Source organism: Bos grunniens, chromosome 20, assembly GCF_055505025.1.
Source record: "Bos grunniens cultivar Pamir isolate PY7600 chromosome 20, Bosgru_T2T1.0, whole genome shotgun sequence".
Classification (NCBI taxonomy): domain Eukaryota; kingdom Metazoa; phylum Chordata; class Mammalia; order Artiodactyla; family Bovidae; genus Bos; species Bos grunniens.
Genome location: NC_141184.1, coordinates 69,512,047 through 69,532,640, shown reverse-complemented (window position 1 = coordinate 69,532,640; position 20,594 = coordinate 69,512,047). Strand labels below are relative to the sequence as shown.

The window sequence follows — 20,594 nt, the reverse complement described above, 5'->3', positions numbered from 1 at the left end:
GGATCTTCTCAACCCAGGGATGGAACCTGCGTCTCCTGTGCCTCTTGTATCGCAGGTGGATTCTTTACCCACTGAGCCATCAGGGAAGCCCGTACAATACTACAAGGTAGGTACTAATGCCAACCACAGAAGGGGAACATAGGGTTCAGAGAAAGGACTTATCAGGCCCAAAGCCATACAGCTAATAAGGGACAAAGCTGGGAATTGAACCCACATCTAGCAGCAACCCCCTCCCCAGATTCATGCTCTTAATCTGACACTGCTGCCTCCATGTGTGGTGGGAACTCAGTGATCTGCCCTTGTCCACAAGGATGGGAGGAGAATGACTGGAGGAGCAGTGATGAGCAAGGGAAGCAAGGAACACAGCTTGTGTGTCACGAAAACAGACAAGTGCACTGTGCTTCAGCAGGATCTCTGCGGGTCTCTGACCATCTTATCCTTTCCCCCCTGAACAGCCTCCTGGGGGTGGCCTAGGGAGCCCTATATAGCTGTTCATGTCAGAGGGAAAGCAAGACCTTGGCTCCAGAGACTTCTGAGGGTGTAGACAGGCTGTGACTGTGTATTTGTCTGCTCAGGCTGCTATAACAAGATGCCACAGACTGGATGGCTTAAACAACAGAAATTTATTTTCTCATTTTGGAGACTAGAAGTCCAAGATTCAGGTGAGGTGCCGGCAGAGATTGTGTCCAGTGAGAGCTCTCCCCATGGGTTGCAGATGGCTGCCTTCTTGCTGTGTATGCACATGGTCTTTCCTTGATCATGTGGTGGCGGTGGGGATCTGATGCCTGTTCTGTGGGCAGTAAGGACACTAATTCCACAGGGTCAGGGCCCCACCCTTATGACCTCATTTAAATCTTCATCACTTCCTTAGAGGTTGCATCTCCATATACCATCATTCTGGAGATTAGGGTTCCAACATATGAACTCGGGGAAGACATAAACATTTAGTCCATAACAGGATGCATGAGGGAGGGGTCAGAGTTGGAGACAGTGTGTGAGCTGGCTTACCTTCCAGGGTAGAGGGAGCCGCAGCCATTGAAACCAAGGTTGGTTGGAGCTGGCCGAGATCACCTTAGTGAGTACACCGTTCAGAACAGCAGGATAAAGGGCCCCTACAGCCAGGGGACTGATGGGAGGCTCCCGCTGTCTCCATGGAGTTCTCTCTTGCGATTTATCTGTACTCTGCTTCTTCAAGGGCTTTCCTGGTGGCTCAAACAGTAAAGAATTGGTCTGCAATGCAGCAGACCTGGGTTCAATCCCTGGGTTGGGAAGATCCCTTGGAGAAGGGAACAGCTACCCATTCCAATATTCTTGCCTGGAGAATTCCATGCATAGAGGATCCTGGCAGGGTATAGTACATGGGGTCACAAAGAGTCAGACAAGACTGAGCGACTTTCAGTGCTTCTTTAAAGAGCCTTGGGGGTGGAGGAAATGAGATAATGGCGAGGAGCCTGGTAGGCTGCAATCCATGGGGTCGCTAAGAGTCAGACACGACTGAGCGACTTTACTTTCACTTTTCACTTTCATGCATTGGAGAAGGAAATGGCAACCCACGCCAGTGTTCTTGCCTAGAGAATCCCAGGGACGGGGGAGCCTGGTGGGCTGCCGTCTATGGGGTTGCACAGAGTCGGACACGACTGAAGTGACTTAGCAGTAGCAGCAGCCTTTAGTAAAGTCTCAAGGGCCAATCCTGGTCACTCAGGTAGTGCGGAGATGAGCAGAGGCTGCAGGTGAAGTGGCTTGGTGCTCCGTCCAGAGACACCTGAGAGACCTGGAGGCTGCAGTGAGGCTCCATCACCCCCCTCCCCAGCAATGACCCCTCTGTTCCTTAAGTCCTGGCCATCCTAGGTCCTGTTGTATCCCAGGCTTCAGCCCCACCCCCACCCCTACCCCTCTTCCTCAACAGGGAGGGCAGGAAGGAGGTAGGGCCAGCTCCTACCTGTTCTGCTCCATTATCCAGGATTCCAGAACTCAGAGCCATAGAGAAGCCCTGCACTGCTTGCTAGTTAGGAGACCTGAGGCTTTAAATCTGGTGGGACCCAGAGGTGAGCTCCCCAGCTCAGTGGCCCACAGTTGTCCTCATGTGCCAACAGGAGTGTTCCCAGGAGGTTCCCAGGACAGAGCCCCAGGCTCCAAGTTCTAATCCCACATCCTGGCTGGGAAACTTCAGGGAAATTTCTTGCCCTTTGTTGTACAGTTGCTCAGTCATGTCTGACTCTTTGTGACCCCAGGGATTGCAGCACCGGAGAAGGCAATGGCACCCCACTCCAGTACTCTTGCCTGGAAAATCCCATGGATGGAGGAGCCTAGTAGGCTGCAGTCCATGGGGTCGCTAAGAGTCGGGCACGACTGAGCGACTTCACTTTCACTTTTCACTTTCATGCATTGGAGAAGGAAATGGCAACCCACTCCAGTGTTCTTGCCTGGAGAATCCCAGGGACGGGGGAGCCTGGTGGGCTGCCATCCATGGGGTCACACAGAGTCGGACACGACTGACGAGACTTAGCAGCAGCAGCAGGACTACAGAACACCAGGCTTCCTTGTCCTTCACCAACCCCCAGAGCTTGCCCAAACTCATGTCCATCGAGTCGGTGATGCCATTCAACCATCTCATCCTCTGTCATCCCCTTCTCCTCCTGCCTTCAATCTTTCCCAGCATCATGAGTTGGCCCTTCATACCAGGTGGCCAAAGTATTGGAGCTTCAGCTTCAGCATCGGTCCTTTCGATGAATATTCAGGACTGATTTCCTTTAGTATTGACAGGTTGGATCTCCTTGCAGTCCAAGGGCCTCTCAAGAGTCTTCTCCAACACCACAGTTCAAAAGCATCAATTCTTCGGCGCTCAGCTTTCTTTATGGTCCAACTCTCACCTCCATAGATGACTACTGGGGAAAAAAGACATCCCAGTTGGACTTACCCTTATACACCCCTCCCTGGGTGGAGCAGACTTTTTTCTCACCCCGTGAATTCAGGAAGTGGATTAAATAAGATTTTCCCTGAAGACAAATGAAACAACGCACCCCACACGGGCCACACACACGTTCTCCGGAGGGGTAATCTGCCTCCCCCTGAACCCCACCCATGCGCCAGACCTCAGCCCCCGGCGCCCCCGTGCGCTCCGGCCCCGCCCCGCCCCTCCGGGGCTGCCCGCCTGCCGCTTTCTGCGAGCGGCTCAGACTCGCCTGGAGCGCGGCAGGCAGGCAGGCAGGCGCGCGGCTCCGCTCTACGCCGTCCCTGCTCTGTTCATTCATGATTGGTACTCGGCCCCCCGAGACCCAGCCCGAGCGCCGGGAGGGGAGCGGAGCGTGCGGCAGGAGGGGCGGGCGAGCGCGGCTCCCGCACCGCACGCGGCGCTGGCTCGGGAGCTTCGGCCGCGCGGGAGCGCCGGCCCGGTGTCCAGCGCCAGACAGGCTTCATCGTCCTCCACCCTCGGCGAGGGGAGCGGCCGGGCTCGGGTCCGGAGGCTCGCGAGGAGCCGCTAGCCCTGTGAGTCAGTGCATGTGCGGGGCCGAAGAAGGAAAGGAAAGGCTCCCAGAGCCCCAGCCCCACACTCGCTGAATACCAAGCTGCAGCAAGCTGCCGGGTGCTTTTTTTTTTTTTTTAATCTCCTCCAATTCGGAGTGGAAAATCCACACTGCTTTCCTTCCAGAGGAGGGGAGGGGCAGGGCCCGAGGTCCCAAGTCGCACACAAGTCTTCGCTGTCATGGGGGCCGTCATGGGCACCTTCTCCTCTCTGCAAACCAAACAAAGACGACCCTCGAAAGGTAAGCCACCTCCTTCTTCTTTTTGTTCCCCTGGCTGGTTTGGGGGGGTGCTCGGTGCTGTGCAGGGGTGTGCCACCTGTTCCCCTTGGCCCGGACCCCCCTCTCCATGAAGAGTAGGTTTAGGTTCCTGTATCCACAGGAGTAAGAATCGGGCGGGAGGATTCGTGTGAACGTAGGTGAGCTCGCAGAGGAGAGGGCCAGAGTGGATTCGGACTTCAGGGACCACGGGACCTCTCTGGGACACTAGGTACTACGACCGTACTCCTGGGGGAATCTCTCAGCGCAGAAGGCAGAGGCAAATTCAGGTCCGGGGGAGCCGCTGAATTATCTGGGTGTAAATGTTGAGAAGCTCTCCCCATTCCCATAGACGGCTGTGGGCATCTGGGGAGGGTGCCTGCACATTCACACTGAACTCCCTTCGGGGCAGCGATGCCATGCAGACCTGGGGGCCGGTCATCAGGGAGAGAGTGTTGTCTGCCCACCCTAATAAGCCTCTGCAAGCCAAAAGGAGTCAGCTGCAGTCAGGTGGTAAAACTTCCAAGGCTGTGTGCTGGTGGCTCAGGGCGTCAGGAGCCAGGGCATCACACAAGATGCTGCCACTCTCTGGGCACCGCTGAGGAGCTGAGGGCACTGTCAAGGTCTGGTGGAGAGGTGAGCTAACATCGGGGATTAGAAAGCATAATATCTTGGAGTCCCTTCTCTGCCTGGGTGCCAGCTGAGATAAGCCTAGTCTCACCAGTGGCACAGTTGCCCAGCGGGTCCACGGGAAGTTGGGGAAAACGTGTTGCACCACAGGGGTCTATACAGACCTCCTCTCCACCTGCTTGAAAGTTGGTTGTTGGAATAAAGACACTGCATGCAGTTAGGAAAAAGAATATGTGGGTTCGGTTTGTTCGGATTTTATGCTCGAATATTCTTGTGAGTGGTAGAAAGATTTTAAGTTACCTAACCATTAAACCTCTAAGTTCTGCTGTTGGAGCCCAGGTTCTGGCTCCAGGTAGGCTTAGAGCTATCCCTTATGCTGGCTGGTGATTAGATCAGCGTTAGGATAATGGTGGACCCCAGGGCTCACAGTGAATCCATTGTCAGGACTTGGTTGGTCTTCCGGTTCACTAGGGAAGTCTGCATCATAGAGCTACCTCTTGAAGAATAACTTCTCAACGAGGGGTCTTGGCATCTGGCCCAGTCCACAGAGACCTCAGGCTGCTGAATACTGAGGAATAAGATCTCTGCGTGAGGATCTTAGGTGACGAAGCTGGGTTGGCATTCAGAGCCTAGAACATGGGAAAGAGGCCTCCGCCCATATGTCCAGCTGAGTTATACATCCTTCTGGCAGGAAAGGGACTGGTGGCCTTCTTACCATTCCTACGCAGGAGAGGTCTGCAAGCCTTGGACTACAACCTTGACATTGAGCCCCACTCCTCATGGATGAGTGGGGACAAAGTTCAGCGCCAAATCCTGGACTTCCCCGCCCCCCCACCCCCACCACCATCCGACCACCATGAGGTCCCAGAGGCCAAAGTACTGTGGGGACAAGAAACTCAGGATTTGCATCCTGGGAGGCAGCTAGGTGTCACAGAAAGATCTTGGACCCTAGAGCCCAACAGTCTGGGTGCAAACCTCAGGCCCATCACTCCCTTCTTATGTGACTTCAGGAAAATCCCTCCACCTGTCTAAGCCTGAGTTTTCTTATCCATAAAATGGACAGGCATACTGTCTCCAGGCAGAAAACAGGTTGTGGAGGAAGTAGAGAGAAGGAGGACCATGCGTGGATTACTGTGTTCGCTGCACCCACCAGGGACCCAGAGGAGACTGTTGAAAGATGCCAAGGTCAACTGAATGATGGATATGAAGGACACAGAGGATACAGTCCTCACAAAGGATCGGGCAGAGATGAAGAGCTCAGGCATCACTCAGATATTGCCATCCACCATTCCCTTTTCCTACTCAAAACTCCAGGTCATCCCAGACAAATTCCTGCAGGATTCCCAGAGGCCAGAGCTCCTTGCTTCTCTCTCCTAAGAGTCTAAGGAAGGAAAGAGGGGACACCAGCACTCAGCGAGCCCCCACTGTGTGCCTGACACAGTGGTAGGTGCTTTATCCACCCATTTTCACTTAACTCTCAGAATAATGCTTGTTTGAAGCTCAGTGCAGGTCCAGGGCTATTGACAAGCTGCCTGAGCCCGGGGTATCCACTCAGCCCCACTCGCACAAAGCCCCTGCACACTGGCTGGGATTGTCTGGGCCTCCAGCTCCACACAGGCTTTCCAGGTGGGGCTAATAGTAAAGAACCTGCCTCCCAATGCAGGAGACGTAAGAGATGCAGGTGGGGAAGACCCCCTGGAGGAGGGCGGGATGGCCCACTCTAGTACTCTTGCCAGGAGAATCCCATGGACAGAGGAGCCTGGTGACCTACAGTCCATCAGGTCACAAAGAGTTAGACATGACTGAAGCGACTTAGCACACTCGCATACACAGTTCCATACATTCCTCCAAGCATCTTCCCTGGAGCAATGACTTATCTTCTTGTGTTGCTCGGTGGAAGGCTGATCAGCAGAAGACCCTTTCTGCAGAGAGGCGAGGGCTTGGAAACTGACTGGAAAGGCTAGTGATCAGAGATCACTTTCTGGTCAGATCTCTGCCCCATGGCAACCTCAGTTTCACCTTTGTTAAAGGGGAAAATTACATGAGACATTTTCTCAGCTTCCATCCGGTTCTCAAATTTGAAGATTTCTATTGCTGATGTTCTTCTCAGAGCTGCCACTATGATCTCTGAGACCTCAGGCTCAGATCTAATTAGAAGCAGTCAGAAGAGAGTGGTGGAGATTTTTCAACTCAGGAATCCATCTTCCTGCTGAGTTCAAATCCAGGCGCTACCACTTACTAACTGTATGACTAAGCCTTATTTTTCTCAACTAGAAAACAGGGACAGTAGTAGTTACAATCTTAAAATAGCTGTTGTGTTGTGTGGGTTTCAGGATAATGTAAATCAAATGCTTAGCACAAGCGCTGCCACATGATACGTAGTCAGCAAATTTTAACCACTATTCAATTTATGGCTCTACTGTTTGGAGCTTCCAAATGCCTAGAGTAAGCCATGCTGGAAGTAGTGTGTGCCTGTGGGAATGCTCACCACTCATTTCTGGAGCCTTCTTTCTGCCGTGTCCAGGAAACTGGGACCTAAATTCCATGTGCTCAGATGCTGGTCCTATTGCCGCAGCCGCTGCTGGCCTCTGCTTTGTGGCTGTTCCTGAAAGCATTGTATCTTAGTCAACACATGCCCTGCGTGTTTTGGAAATATAGTTTGGAATCAAATACATATAAAGCTCCACAAGATTTAGTGCTGAGGGCAGGGATGTGCCTAGCCCAACCTAGGTGTTCAGGGAGAGCTTCCAGAAGGCAATAGAAATCTAAAATAATTTAAGAGCTATGTCACTGAATGAAAAACTTTCACATTAATTTCCTGTCCTTCTCTCTGTTTGGAATCTTTGTCTTTAATTAAGAATGGGAGAAGTCCTGCTTTAGAGATTCAGACTCTGCATTCCAGATAGGGTTTCTGGCTCTAACAGTTTTGTATGTGCTTATCATACAAAAGACACAGCCCTGGGCTTAAAGGGCTGGCAGGTCAGGGGTGATTAGAGGAGGATTGCACAGGGGCAGCAGCTGGACCTGTGGAGGGAGGGGCAAGAGAATTTAGGGGGAGCATCACACTGTAGGGGTGGCTGGGCTGTCCGTCCTCCGTGGTCGTGGGAAAGCATTCAGAGCCTTCAGCAAGGGCTGAGCCTGGGGTCTCCAGGGTGTTCGTTGAACAGATGAGCCAACAAAGTCTCATGGCTTTTAGATGCTTTTTCTGAGGCCACATGGCAGATTAGAGACAAATGCGGGACCGTTCCCCTCACTCCTAGATCAGTGAGCATCGTGGAATTTTAAAGACCCTGTGGGAGCATGCTCCTGCTGAGGTCAGGTTTGGTCGGTTCTCAGAGCAGCATGCCCAGCGAGGCACAGTCCGGGAGATGGCGGGAGGCGACGAGACGGAGAGCGGCAGTGCTCTGGGCTCAGGGCCCTTGGAAGTCACCTCCCCTTGGGGATGCCAGCGTTCTTATGTCTGAAAGAGGAATGCTGCTGTGCAGGGGTGTTCATGTCTTGAGTATTACCTATTTCTGCATCTTTGTCTGTCCTTTTAGCTCTGTGTTACCCTTTCCCCCGCTTCCTTGTCTAATAGTTAAAATTCAACTCACATTCCAAGTTCCCACTCAGCTATTTCTACATTCAGGAAGGCTTCCCCAAGCCTCAGAAAGAAGCAACTTCTCCCATCTAAATTCCTTAATCTTTTAGAGGTACATACTCCTGACTCTCAAGTCATGCTTTAAATAAGGCAACTGATGGAGGTTTAACCCCTCCCCCCACCCTCAGAATGTCAACTTTGAGTTACTCAGAATCATTCTTCACAGCTCCCATCTTCATTCCTTGCACATAGTAGGCATTCCATAAATCTTCCATGGAGGAATTTATAAGTAATGGAATGCTTGGCCATTCTCTGTTATTTCCTAGAATTGCAGAGCCCGGAGGAAAAGTTAGCTTCCCTCTGGAATTTCAGTTACCAGCCCTTTCCCTGAAATGAATTCTGTTATTTGGTCTGCTGGCTTTGAATTAGCTTTGTCCAGGGACTGTACTAAGCCTGTTTACCATTTAGCAGGGAAATGCTGAGAGCAGTGTTCCTGTTTGCCAGCGCCCTGAGAGTCACATAAGTGTGGGAGACCACACCCAGGGTCAGGCACAGCTCTGGTCCCTCCATCCCAGAAGAGAGTCATTGGAGCTCAAGGCAAATAAGGATCAGGAGATGGGAAAGACTGAAGGATGGGCGTGAAAGGACTGCTGCCTAAAATCAGTGGGAGTTTTTGGCCCCCAGAAAAGGACCGTGTCTTAGACCTCTTTGTGTATCTAAAAAGGCTTTGCTTTGTGAAGGTGCAAATGGGTACCTACACTATAAGTGAGTGAGAGAATGAAGAGATAAAGAAATGAATAGATGAGTGAGAAGCAAATGGAGGATCAAATGAATGACTGAAGGAATGAGTGCACGCATGAATCTACAAACTGATGAATGGTGAATGAAGTCCCAGAAAGGCTATGATAGCAGACTGTCTTTGCATGAAGAGCATTGATAGTCCTGCTCCCCAAGTCCCGGATCTAAGCCCCCTACTGTGAAACGTGGAAGGAGTCAGCGATACAGGAAACCTTAGTTCAGCTAGTTACCAGTAAACATATACGAGGTGCTGCTTCTTAGAGAGCTGAAAATTATAAACTCAGTTAAGAAGAGTCCTGGTCACTTTTTTTGGGGATATCAGTAGGAGTGTGGTGTCTTTGGGGAAGGTGGGAAAGTATCTCTCAGCTTTCACTCTTTTGTTGATTCATTCAAAACCTAAAGTGAAGACTGACCCACAGTGGGCTCCCTTGTGTTTCACGTTGCCCTTTATTTTGTCTGAGATTTAAAAATCCGTGTATCTGTCCACTTAGTTGCTTGTTCACTAAACAATCCCATGTGTCCTTTAACATTGCTTCCCTGATGTCTCCACCTGAGATTCCCTTTGGCCTCCCCACTCTTCTTCCACTTCCTCCTCCCTGTTTATTGCAAACTCCTATACACCCTTTCTAAAGGAGATCAGCCCTGGGTGTTCTTTGGAAGGAATGATGCTAAAGCTGAAACTCCAGTACTTTGGCCACCTCATGCGAAGAGTTGACTCATTGGAAAAGACTCTGATGCTGGGAGGGATTGGGGCAGGAGGAGAAGGGGACGACAGAGGATGAGATGGCTGGATGGCATCACCAACTCGATGGACGTGAGTTTGAGTGAACTCCAGGAGTTGGGGATGGACAGGGAGGCCTGGCATGCTGCGATTCATGGGGTCGCAGAGTCGGACACGACTGAGCGACTGAACTGACTGACTGACTGATACACCCTTTAAGGCCTCATTCAATATCACCTGCTCCCAAGCTCTTGCAGGCAAAATACATTTCTGTCTGCCCTGCTCCCCTACAGTTACCACTCCTTCCCTTGGCTACAGTTCCAAGCATTATGTGATTACAGATGTACACATTTATCTCTCTGACTAGCTCTCAGGGAATGAGTCTTATTCTAGGGCCCCTGTCAAGGCCTGATGCTGATGGATGTTGTCTGCCCAGAGGTAAGGATGGATAGACCAGGGTATGAGTCCTTGATGGCTCCAAGTAGTACAGGAATGTGGCAGCACAGATGAGGAATTCGGGGCTACTCATGGGGAGAAGAGCTGCAAAGTTCTGCACGATGGCCCTGGAGGTGATGTTCCCATTCATCAGGCAGAGGACGAACAGTATTAGGGGAGAGAGAAGGAGTCTCTGTGTGTGTGTCTGTGTGTCTGAAAGACTGACTGAGAGAGCCCTGGGACCTTCAGACAACCTGACTTTAAATGCTTCTCTGTCCTCCAGGTGTTTTAAATGGGTCATTTTAGGGAGTAGCTGTCATCCGTTGGGCCATCACTGACGTCCCATACCCTAGCCATGGGAAGAGAACATTGGATTAATTCTTGTTATTCCAGGTGGAACTGAAAGCTTCACTGGGGCAGTAAGGGGCAGTGGGAAGTACACTCAGCTCAGATCAGGGAGTTAGGAATAGGGTGTGCAATGGTTAGGACCTCTGGTTAAAGTAAGAGAGTTGGGCTCGAACTCTGACTCTGCGACTTCTTAGATGAACCTCTCTGAGCCTCAGTTTCCTCCTCTCTGAAATGAGGACCATGATAGCGTCCCCCTTATCTCCCTGATAGGGCTGTGGAGGGGCCCCAGGAGACAGTGAGCACTGCACTTCACAGGAGGTGAGGTGATTTAGCAACCCGAGGCAGTACTGGCTCTGCTCTTGCCTTTCGTCCCATCTCAGGGCAGGTCCCTTCCTCTGCTGTTGCTCCATCTGTACTGTGCCTGGGCCTTCCTTGGTGACCTCTGTGCCTTGGACCTGTGACCTCTAAGTCCACCCCTCTGGGCCCCAGAGCCATCACAGCTATGGCCACTAGAATCCTGGGCAGTTTCTCTGGTGATTCCTGTGGGAAGCTGTGAGTTTTAGATGATGGAAAAAATTCCCAGTGATGAGACAGGAGAAGGTGGATCACCTACCAGGGTTAATAATAATAGTGATGGCAAACGTTGACCTGGCCTTGCTCTTTGCTGGGCACTTTGCTCTACCTTTTCCTGGGTTATTTTATTAACCTCCTCCCAATACTTTGGCCACCTGATCCAAAGAGCCAGCTCATGGGAATGACCCTGGTGCTGGGAAAGATTGAGGGCAGGAGGAGAAGGGGACGACAGAGGATGAAATGTTTGGATGGCATCACTGACTCGATGGACATGAGTTTGAGCAAACTCAGGGATATAGTGAAGGATAGAGGAGCCTGAGTGCTGCAGTCCATGGAGTCGCAAGAAGTTGGACACACGACAACAATAACAACCCAACCCTGGAGAGCAAACCCTAGTACAGTTTCCATGTTGTTGACAAGGAAACTGAGGTTCCAGGAAGGGAAGGGCCTTGTCCGTATGTCTCACAGCATATGGAGGGCAAAGCCTGATTCTGGCTGACCCCAGAGCCTGAGCTCTTAACCTCACCAGCCTCCTCCCTCCTGACCTCACCTCAAGCCAAGACGGGGTGTGTGTGGAGGTGGGGGAGAAGGCATCCAGGGGTAGGCTAAGCACCTCATTTAGCCATGTGGAGCCACCAAACCATCTGCAGGCCTTGAAAAAAGTGCTTTTCACCCCATCCCCAACCACCCCTGGATCTGTTTCTATTTAATCGGATGCCTGAATATGAAAGGATTGGGGGCAGAAGGCCAATTAGCAGATTCATTAATAGGATTAAACATCTCTCCTCTGCTCTCATCATTTCTGTGAACTAAATTCTTCTCCCTTTGTTATAGCCATCATTGCCTGTCAGAGAAGGATGGAACACTTAAATACCTCCAAGGCTGTTAGAATCAGGCACCAGAATCAGTCCGTGTTTTCAGGGGGTCCCGAGAGGCAGGAAGGGGTCAGTGGGTGGATGAGTGGTCATCTTTGCAAAACAAACAAATACAAGAACTTGCTGGCGTGTTTGCCTTCTGCTCTCGCATTAATTTCCTTCCCGTTCTTAGCCAAACATTGGCCTAAATCTGTATCACACACATGTATGTGGAATAGCAGGTATGGACACATGGTTTTGTTTAGACAGACCTGGATTCAAAACCTGGATCTGCCAGTTATTAGCTATTTGACCTCAGGCAGGTGCCTTTGCCTCTGTGAACATCCAGAGAATTAAGATATCAATAGTAAATACCTCCAAAGTCATGATGGGAATTCAACACAACAAGGCATGTAAGATACAGAGGTCTGAATATAGCAAAGGTGTGTGAGAGGCAAATGACCGCTGTCTTGGAACCATGCTACTCAAAGCGTGGTCCTCATACCAGTAGCTTCTGCATCAGCTGGGAGCTCATTAGGAATGCAGAGTCTCAGACCCCTACTGAATCCCACATCTTAACAGGATCTCCTGGTGGCTTGGAGGCCCCTGAAGTTGGAGAAGCATTGACTTAGAGCACAGATTATAGTATGTGTGTGTGTGTGTATGTATCATATATGTATATATGTAACTATAGGATTATATATCAAACTGGTAGGGACTTTTGAAGCTTTCTGGTTGAAGTCTCATTTTAGGATAACCAAACAAGTCCTGAGAAGACAGGCAGTCTGCCTACAGTCACACAGCTTGAGCGTCAGCCCTGGGATTTGAACCCCAGGCTTCCCCTTCACTGCTCTTTTTTTTTGGCAACATAATTGTTTTACAATGCTGTGTTAGTTTCTGCTGTACAGCAATGTGAGTCAGCCGTAAGTATACAAATATTCCTCTTCCTCTTTAGCCTCCCACCCCACCCCGCCTTACCCCTTTAGTTGTCACAGGGCCCCGAGCTGAGCTCCCTGTGTTATGCAGCGGCTCCCCACTGGCTGGCTGTTCTCCCTGTGATAGCATGTGTGTGTCCATGCTGTCTCTCAGTTTGTACCCACCCCTTCCCCCACCGCCTACATCTGTCCACATCTGAGCTTCTATTCCTGCCCTACTAATAGGTTCATCAGTACCATTTGTCTAGATTCGGTATAAATGCATTAATATACAACATGACATTTGCTATTGCTTGTTTTTATATGAATCGCCAGGAAGTCAGATTTCCCCAGATGAGCATTTCTGCAGTTGATCCTTTTTTTAATTTTTTTTTTCCCTTAAATGAAACAGAAGACCAGGATTATGTACTCTCAGTGCCCGACTCTTTGCGACCCCATGGACTGCAGCCCACCAGGCTCCTCTGTCCATGAGATTTTCTAGACAGGGATACTGGAGTGGGTTGCCATTTCCTTCTCCAGGGGATCTTCCCAACCCAGGGATTGAACCCTGGTCTCCTGCACTGCAGGCAGATTCTTTACCGAGTGAGCTACAAGGGAAGCCATTCATTTTTAATTTGCTAATTTAAAATGTTATTTCAGCCAAGAGAGATCCTGAATCTTGATTCCACAAGCCATCACCCTAGCCGTACCCCCAAGATCTGTGCTCTCTGAAGGTCTGATGGAGGAGCTCTGTTCATCCTTGTCTACTTTGCTTCCAGGACCGCAGCCCAGGCCAGGTGCCGACAGAGCCGCGGGAACCAGTGACCTCTCTCCACAAGGGGTGTGATGACAGCGCTCAGTGTGGCAGAGCAGGCTGGTCACCTGGGTGTTGTGCAAAAGCCTTTGTGTGGGATTTGAAGCCAGAAGATTTGACAGAAGTTAGTAGGAATCTAATGGACAAAGGAAGGGCCTGAAGCTTGACAGTCAAATGCCTTTTCTGGGGGGCCTGGTAGAATGCCTCTGTTGGAAAGCGAATGAACAATCTGAATTATTGTAGAAGGCTTCCTTGATAGGAAGTTCAAGTTATTGCTTCTTAATAACCTGAACTTCCTATCAAGTTATTAAGACCTGATAAGCCTTAATCAAGACTTATCCAGGGTAAATAGATTTGTTTAGGGTAGAAATTAGAGAGATGGAGAAGCACTGCTTAAGGAGGAAGAATTCTAAATTTTGAAGGCCTGCCATGTCCCAGAGCCTTGAGCACACCTAATCTTCTTCATTTGTGTAGTAGTCCTGTGATAGCTGTATTGTTATCTTCATTTTGCAGATTGACTCAGAAGCAGCCACAGTTGTTCAGCCTCTTCTTGGGGGTCAGAGGGCAAGCAGGAGGTGCCTTGAAATTGGACAGGCTTCAGATCCTTGCTCTCTAGTCACTGGAGCCTCAATTTCCCAATTTGCGAAATGAAGACAACAATACAACCGCCTGTAAGTTAGTGATTACTCAAGAAAGTAGGTTTACTTAACCGTGAAGTGAAGAGCAGGCTTGGTTAGCAACAAAACCAGCAACAGAAGCACGGAGCATGCCCCAGACAATGAAACAATGGGACGTGAGACCCACCTCCTGTCCAGTGAGCTCAGCAGTTAGTGATCCGAGGACATGCTCTCTGCACACATAAGAAACAGTAATTTGTGGCCCTAGCTTGATCATGTAGGGACAAGAAAACTCCCCTGCTCATCCTGAAGGAGGAGCTGATGATAGAAGCATAATGTCTACGCAAGAAAAAGAAGTTCTTCTCCTCCTCCCCACCTTTCCTTTGTTTATAAAACTGTAGCCCAGGAAGTTTTCAGGGTGCATCACCCCTTCACCTGCCCACTTGTAAGCCTCACAAGCATCCTATTTTATTAAAATAGGATGCCTCTTATCACTTCTTATCTATCACTTTGCTTCTCGCTAAATTCTTTCTGCGCTGAGACATCAAGGACTATGGTACCAGAGCTCTTCGGAGCCTCCCAAATGCCACTCAGTGATTTCAAAGTCAGGCTCCCATCTGCTTTCCCCTGAAGGAGAAACTGCCAGAAAGAGATGAGAGTAATGTAGGACACCATCTTTGTCCTGAAGGAGCTTCCTGCTAGTGACAATAATAATATTAACAAAATCTATAGATCTTTGACTGCGTGCTGGACACTTCAGCAGCTTGGTTTTTATATAAACCTTATGGCATCACAAGGCATTCAGCACAATTACTTGCCCCTTTACAGAGAACTGAAGAACTGAGGGCTAAGGAGGGACATGTCCAATATCTCTTCTCTCAGAAGTGGACAGGCCAGGGTTTGAACTCAGAGGGTTTGACTCCAGCATCTGCATCCTTAATCACCAGGGTAGTCTGTATCCAGGTATCTTAACTGTCCTCAACTGCAGATTGTGTAACACTGCAGACCTTCCAAGGAGAGAAAGAGAGAGAGAGTGACATCTCTTCCCGAGGGACAGGGTGAGAGAATTAGAGAGGAAGGCTGAGAGAGGTGGTGCTTGATGTGGGTGGCAGGGCTTGGGCTTGGACTGGGCAGGAATGCAGGTGGGGCGTTCTCAGTGGGAGGAGCAGCATGAGGACATCTGGGAAGAGGACGAGAGAGGGGAAGGTATGAAACGACAGTGATGCTTGTGAGGTGGAGGATGTCAGCCGAAGATTATCATCAGGAATGGGAGGGAAGAGGTGGAGGCGGAGACAGGAGGTCAGGCTGTCCATGCTCCAGGAGGTGGGGGAAGGGGTTCTGGAAGATAGCAGACAGCAAGGATGAGCAAAGGACAAGTAAGTGGGGACTGGGACTGTCCCCTCTAACCCAGCCTGTCTCCCCGAAAGTCTTACTTCCACCGCATTTGCTCCCCCATCCCTCCCAGTGCACTCGTGTTTCTCCTGCGTGATCTAGCAACTGACTGCCTTGAATCGCTCTATAATTCCTCCCTGTAAACATGTTTGACTCTCAGTTAAGAGTATGCTGTCCTCAATCACAGGGACTTTTCTGTCTGCCCTTCTGAGCTCCTGCAAGAAGCTCAACACAGTTTTAAGCCCACAACTGGTACTTGGTGACTTGACTTGGTGTTTCACAGAGATGCAGGAGAACTTGGGATTCCCTAATTGGGATGAATGTGCCAAAGAAGCTTGGGCACAACTCTGACACGGCCCCTCACAGGATCTGAATGTCAAAGATCGTGGTTTAGTGCAGAAACATGAGAGCACTGGGGACTGTTCCATAACCATTTACTAAGAGTTGATGCAGAAAAAAAAACAAAACAAACCCAAAACATGTGGGGTATTGGGTAACATAGAACCAAAGGCCAGTCCTAACTTGCCCCTTATGAGCTGCGTGGTTTAAGAAAATTGTTTAAGTCTTCTCTGCATGCCAGCTTCTTCATCTATGAAGTAATAACAGTCATGATATCAACTCATTGAATTGTCATGGGGATTAAATGAGATAATGTGCATGTACGTGTTTGGGAAAGATTGAGGGCAGGAGGAGAAGGGAACGACAGAGGATGAGATGGTTGGATGGCATCACCAACTCAGTGGACATGAGTCTGAGTAAGCTCTGGGAGTTGAAACAGTAAAGTACACAGAAGCACAGCTACTTGTAGTAACTGCACACGCATGCAGTGGGTGCGTGTGACAGTGTTCGCCGACGCGTGAACTGATTTATGTGATTGGACGTTCGAATGCACGTTTGCATCTTCAAAGTGTGCGGCTTGACGGATCGTGTGCGGGGGGCTTTCTGTAGTGGTGTTGGTGATGGGACTGCTGTGGTAGTCATGCAGCGAAGCGTGTGTTCGTGGTGGTGGTGCTCACAGCAGGGGTGGTGACCGGAGTGCTGTAGTAGTCGTGTGGTGAAGGGTGTGCTCGTGTGGTGGTGGTCACAGCAGGGGCGGCGGTGGTGGCGATGGAGTGGTGCGAGCAGCGGTGTTGGCTGCAGGGCGATGGTGGGTGGTGGTGATGGTGGTGATGGCGATGGTGGCTGTGGCGGTGGCGGTGGCGGTGGTGATGGTGGTAGCACAGGTGGGTTTGAGGCTCTCATGCCCCTCGTCCAATCTATCTTCTTCAACTAGGCTGCACAGAAAGATTTCCAACGCCCAGAATTTGAATTCCCCCCGCTGTACTTGTCAGCAATAGAAAAGAGTAAGACAAATCAAGCCCATGCCTCTAGATTTTACTTTTATTCGTGGTAGGTACTTGCAGAATCCTTTTCGTATAAGCCTTCTCAACACTTGCATCCCACTACTGTGCCAGGCCTGGTGCGTAGTCCGTCTTCAATAAATATCTGTGGAAGAAAAGAGTAATGTTGCAGAAGGACACAGGCCATGCTCTTAGATGAACTCACTGGTTAAATGTCTCACCTCCAAAGGTCCATCGGGCAGCTCCCTAGCACATCAGAACATGCCTGCCCTCACGCCAGGACCAGGGTGAGCATGCCGCAGCCCTTCTTATCTGGCAAGCTGGGAAGACTTCCCGGAGGTGCGCCTGGCCCGTACGCACTCTGCCCTATTTCTATACTGACTGAATACGAGCAAGGGTGGAGAAAATGGCATCTCCCACCAGCTGCTTCTGGGGTACCGTGCTTCCTCCTCGGCGCCCATTTTTCTGTGTGTGCAGCAAGGAGGAGAGGCACGTCCTTCCTTTAGAAAAGTTCCTCATGGCCACAATCCCTCTGCCCAGATCCTGAGAGAGATTACAGGAGTGGCTTCAAGTCTAGCATCTCCACAGCCCACCTTTTACCCTGGGCAAGTGAGAGGCGCCTGTTGGGCCTCTGTTCGTCTTGGGAAAGGGGTAAGCACATGCCGACTGCAGTGTTCTTGGGCCTTTTAGGAGTGTGGCACAGAGTAAGGGCTTAACGAATGGTAGTGGTTCTGAATATTGGTAGCATTTATTGCTTCTATCACTAATGGGGAGATTAATGTAATAGGTGATGGGTAATGATAGACCAGAGATTTGTGTGTCCGTCTTTGACACGTGCATGCTCAGCTGTATCCAACTGTTTGAGACCTCATGGACTGTAGTCCACCAGGCTCCTCTGTCCATGGAATTTTCCAGGCAAGAAATACTGGAGTGGGTTGCCATGCCCTCCTCCAGGGAATCTTCCCGACCCAGGGATCAAATCCGAGTCTCTTACGTTTCCGCGTTGGCAGGCGGGTTCTTTACCGCCTGTCCACCTGGGGGCATGGCTTCACCTTGACCCCCCTGGTCCTGGAACTCTGAGCCTGAGGGGATCCTCTGAATGGATCGCACAGTGTTGGTGGGATTGCTTGGAAAAAAATGAAGATAACCTTTTGGCATTTGGGGCCAGCTACTATTTTGACAAAGAGTTCAATTGAAGACCAAATAATCTTAGATTTAAATCCCAGGCTTGCCTCGTACTGACTGTGTGACTCTGGGTAAGTTACTAGGTGAATCGTGGTTTCTTCTGGTGTCCGGTGAAGTTGATAATACTGAGCACATCAGCTCCTTCGAAGAGTAAGAAAAGTCAAGTGTAAGTGGACCTGGGAATGGGGATTTGTCCCAAAGCAGCTCAGGACGGGAGGTAATGGAAAGACCAAAGTGGTTTGGGGATTAGAGCTGCTCACAGCCTTTATCTGTCCTGGAGTTGATGTATTGTTCCCCAAAACCCTGAAACAGAACCAAGAAAGCAAGGAAGGGGAGGAGAGCTTGAAAGGAGATGTAAACATGTGGAGTGCAGGCAGCAGGCTGCCTGTCCACAGCAAGCACTCAGTACAGGGAGAATTCATTCACTGGCGGCGTTTTTATTGTTGTGACTATTATTGTTGTTTAGAGGTGTATTGGGGAACCCAGGCAGAAAGAAGAACTCATGCAAAGACACCAGGTGAGTGTGGGGTGGAGGGATGGATGGAAACTGGGCTGGATCTGTTCAAGGTTGCAAAGCACGGAGTGTGATCTGTAGAGGATGGAAACGGAGGCAGGCTGCCCCTCTCCCCGCCTCAGACTTCTGGTTTCGCCCAGTGACTCTACACGCGGATCAAGAGTTCTTTCAGCGGTGTTTGGTATCTGTGCATTTGTGTAGGGAGAGATAAAGCTTGCTGCCCTGAATGGAGCATCAGACACTGGGCTGGGCATGTCTGCTGGTGGTGGTGGTGGTTTAGTCGCTCAGTCATGTCTGACTCTTTTCGACCCCATGGACTGTAGCCTGCCAGGCTATTCTGTCCATGGGATTCTCCAGACAAGAGTACTGGAACAGGTTGCCCTGCCCTACTCCAAGGGATCTTCCTGACCCAGGTATCAAACCCCAACCACTTATGTCTCCTGCATTGGCAGGCAGGTTCTTTATGGCTAGTGCCACCCGGGAAGCCAGACTTTCCACTTGCTGCCTGGCATTAGCTCCATTGACACTCGATGAGGCTGAGGCTCAGGAAAGCTGCTTCTGTGGGAACTCAATGCAATGCAAGACTACTCCCACTTCTCCTGGCTGCCAGCTCTGTGATCTCTCCCTGGCGGCTCACTCATCATTGGACCTGACAACGTAAGAGGCTCCCATCCCTTCTCTCCTTCTCCTCCTGCCTTTCTTGGCCTTCTTCCAAAACTTTGGAAGAGCAATAAACCGACTCAAGAGACGGAGAAAGGCTATAGGAAGCTCAAACCCGAAATCAAGTTAGCCTTCGTACAACCTCCATCTGAGCTGCCTGAGAGACAAACCCCACCCCCACCCCCGCCACTGTTGCACTTATGTCAGTGGGGCAGCAGCCAGACTGAATGACTCAGGGGTCCCCAGCCTCCGGGGTCTCACGCCTGATGGTCTGGGGTGGAGCTGATGGAATAGTAATAGCAGCAAAGCGCACAATGAACGTAATGCTCTGAATCACCCTGAAAGCATCCCACCCCCCACCCCAGTCTGCGGGAAAATTGTCTTCCATGAAGCCAGTCCCTCATGCCAGAAAGGCTGGGGAACCACGGAAAAGACTGGAACACTTTGTTCCTCTTAATCCAGACCTGAATTTGAATGCAGGATACTGAATTCTGAATACTGAATGCAGAAGGCATTCCATGTAACGGCGAAATGCACAGCCTTAGAAGCTAGGCAGTTCTTGTCTGGCTCTGCCTTTCTTGAACTGTGTCATCTTGGGTAAGTCACCTATTCTCTCTGAACCTCAGATCTGTCTTCTGTAAAATAGGGCTGGTAGCTCCCCCCAACGTTGTTGTAAGGATTAACAGGAAAGGTGTATATAAAATACCTACGCCATAATGGGCACTCATTTGAGGGTTAACAATAGTTTTGGCTGTTATGTTTTGACCCAGTGAGCTCCAAGCCATAGTCTTGATAAATATGGGCTCCTCTGCAACTGCAGGCTTCCCTGGTAGCTCAGTTGGTAAAGAATATGTCGGCAATGCAGGAGACCCTGGTTCAATTCCTGGGTTGGGAAGATCCACTGGAGAAGGGATAGGCTACCCACTCTGATATTCTTGGGCTTCCTTTGTGGCTCAGCTGGTAAAGAATCTGTCTGCAATGGGGGAGAACTGGGTTCGATCCCTGGGTTGGGAAGATCCCCTGGAGAAGGGAAAGGCTACCCACTGCAGTATCACTGGCCTGGAGAATATCATGGACTGTATAGTCCATGGGGTCACAAGGAGTTGGAACCACCTCTGCAACCACAGTCCTAGTCCCCAGCACAAGTGTGACAGTTCCTGGCATCTCTGTCATTCCTCCGTCTATGAATTATGGCAGACCTTGCTCATCCGTTATAGTACTTTTTCTTCTGAGCCAGAATGTGATTCAGAATCCTTCTTAACACAGCATCCCAGGCAGTCACTACCAATTGATTACAGTTGACATGCTGCTAAGTCACTTCAGTCGTGTCCGACTCTGTGCGACCCCATAGACGGCAGCCCACCAGGCTCCCCCATCCCTGGGACTCTCCAGGCAAGAACACTGGAGTGGGTTGCCATTTCCTTCTCCAATGCATAAAAG

At 50.4% G+C, this 20,594-nt stretch overlaps 1 protein-coding gene across 3 annotated transcripts in view; it reads left to right on the top strand.

Annotated features, from left to right (window-relative positions):
• Nucleotides 1-20,594, top strand: part of KCNIP1 (potassium voltage-gated channel interacting protein 1) — a 408,852-nt gene that overhangs the window by 143,440 nt on the left and 244,818 nt on the right. Inside the window, exon 1 of one of the 3 annotated variants that reach the window (XM_086361126.1) lies at nucleotides 3,170-3,764. The exons of the other annotated variants lie outside the window; for them this stretch is intronic. Within the exon in view, the coding sequence (XP_086217252.1) occupies nucleotides 3,704-3,764 (61 nt within the window). The 5' untranslated portion in view covers nucleotides 3,170-3,703. Of the gene's footprint in view, nucleotides 1-3,169; nucleotides 3,765-20,594 lie in introns of those variants that run through there. 3 annotated transcript variants of the gene reach the window in all.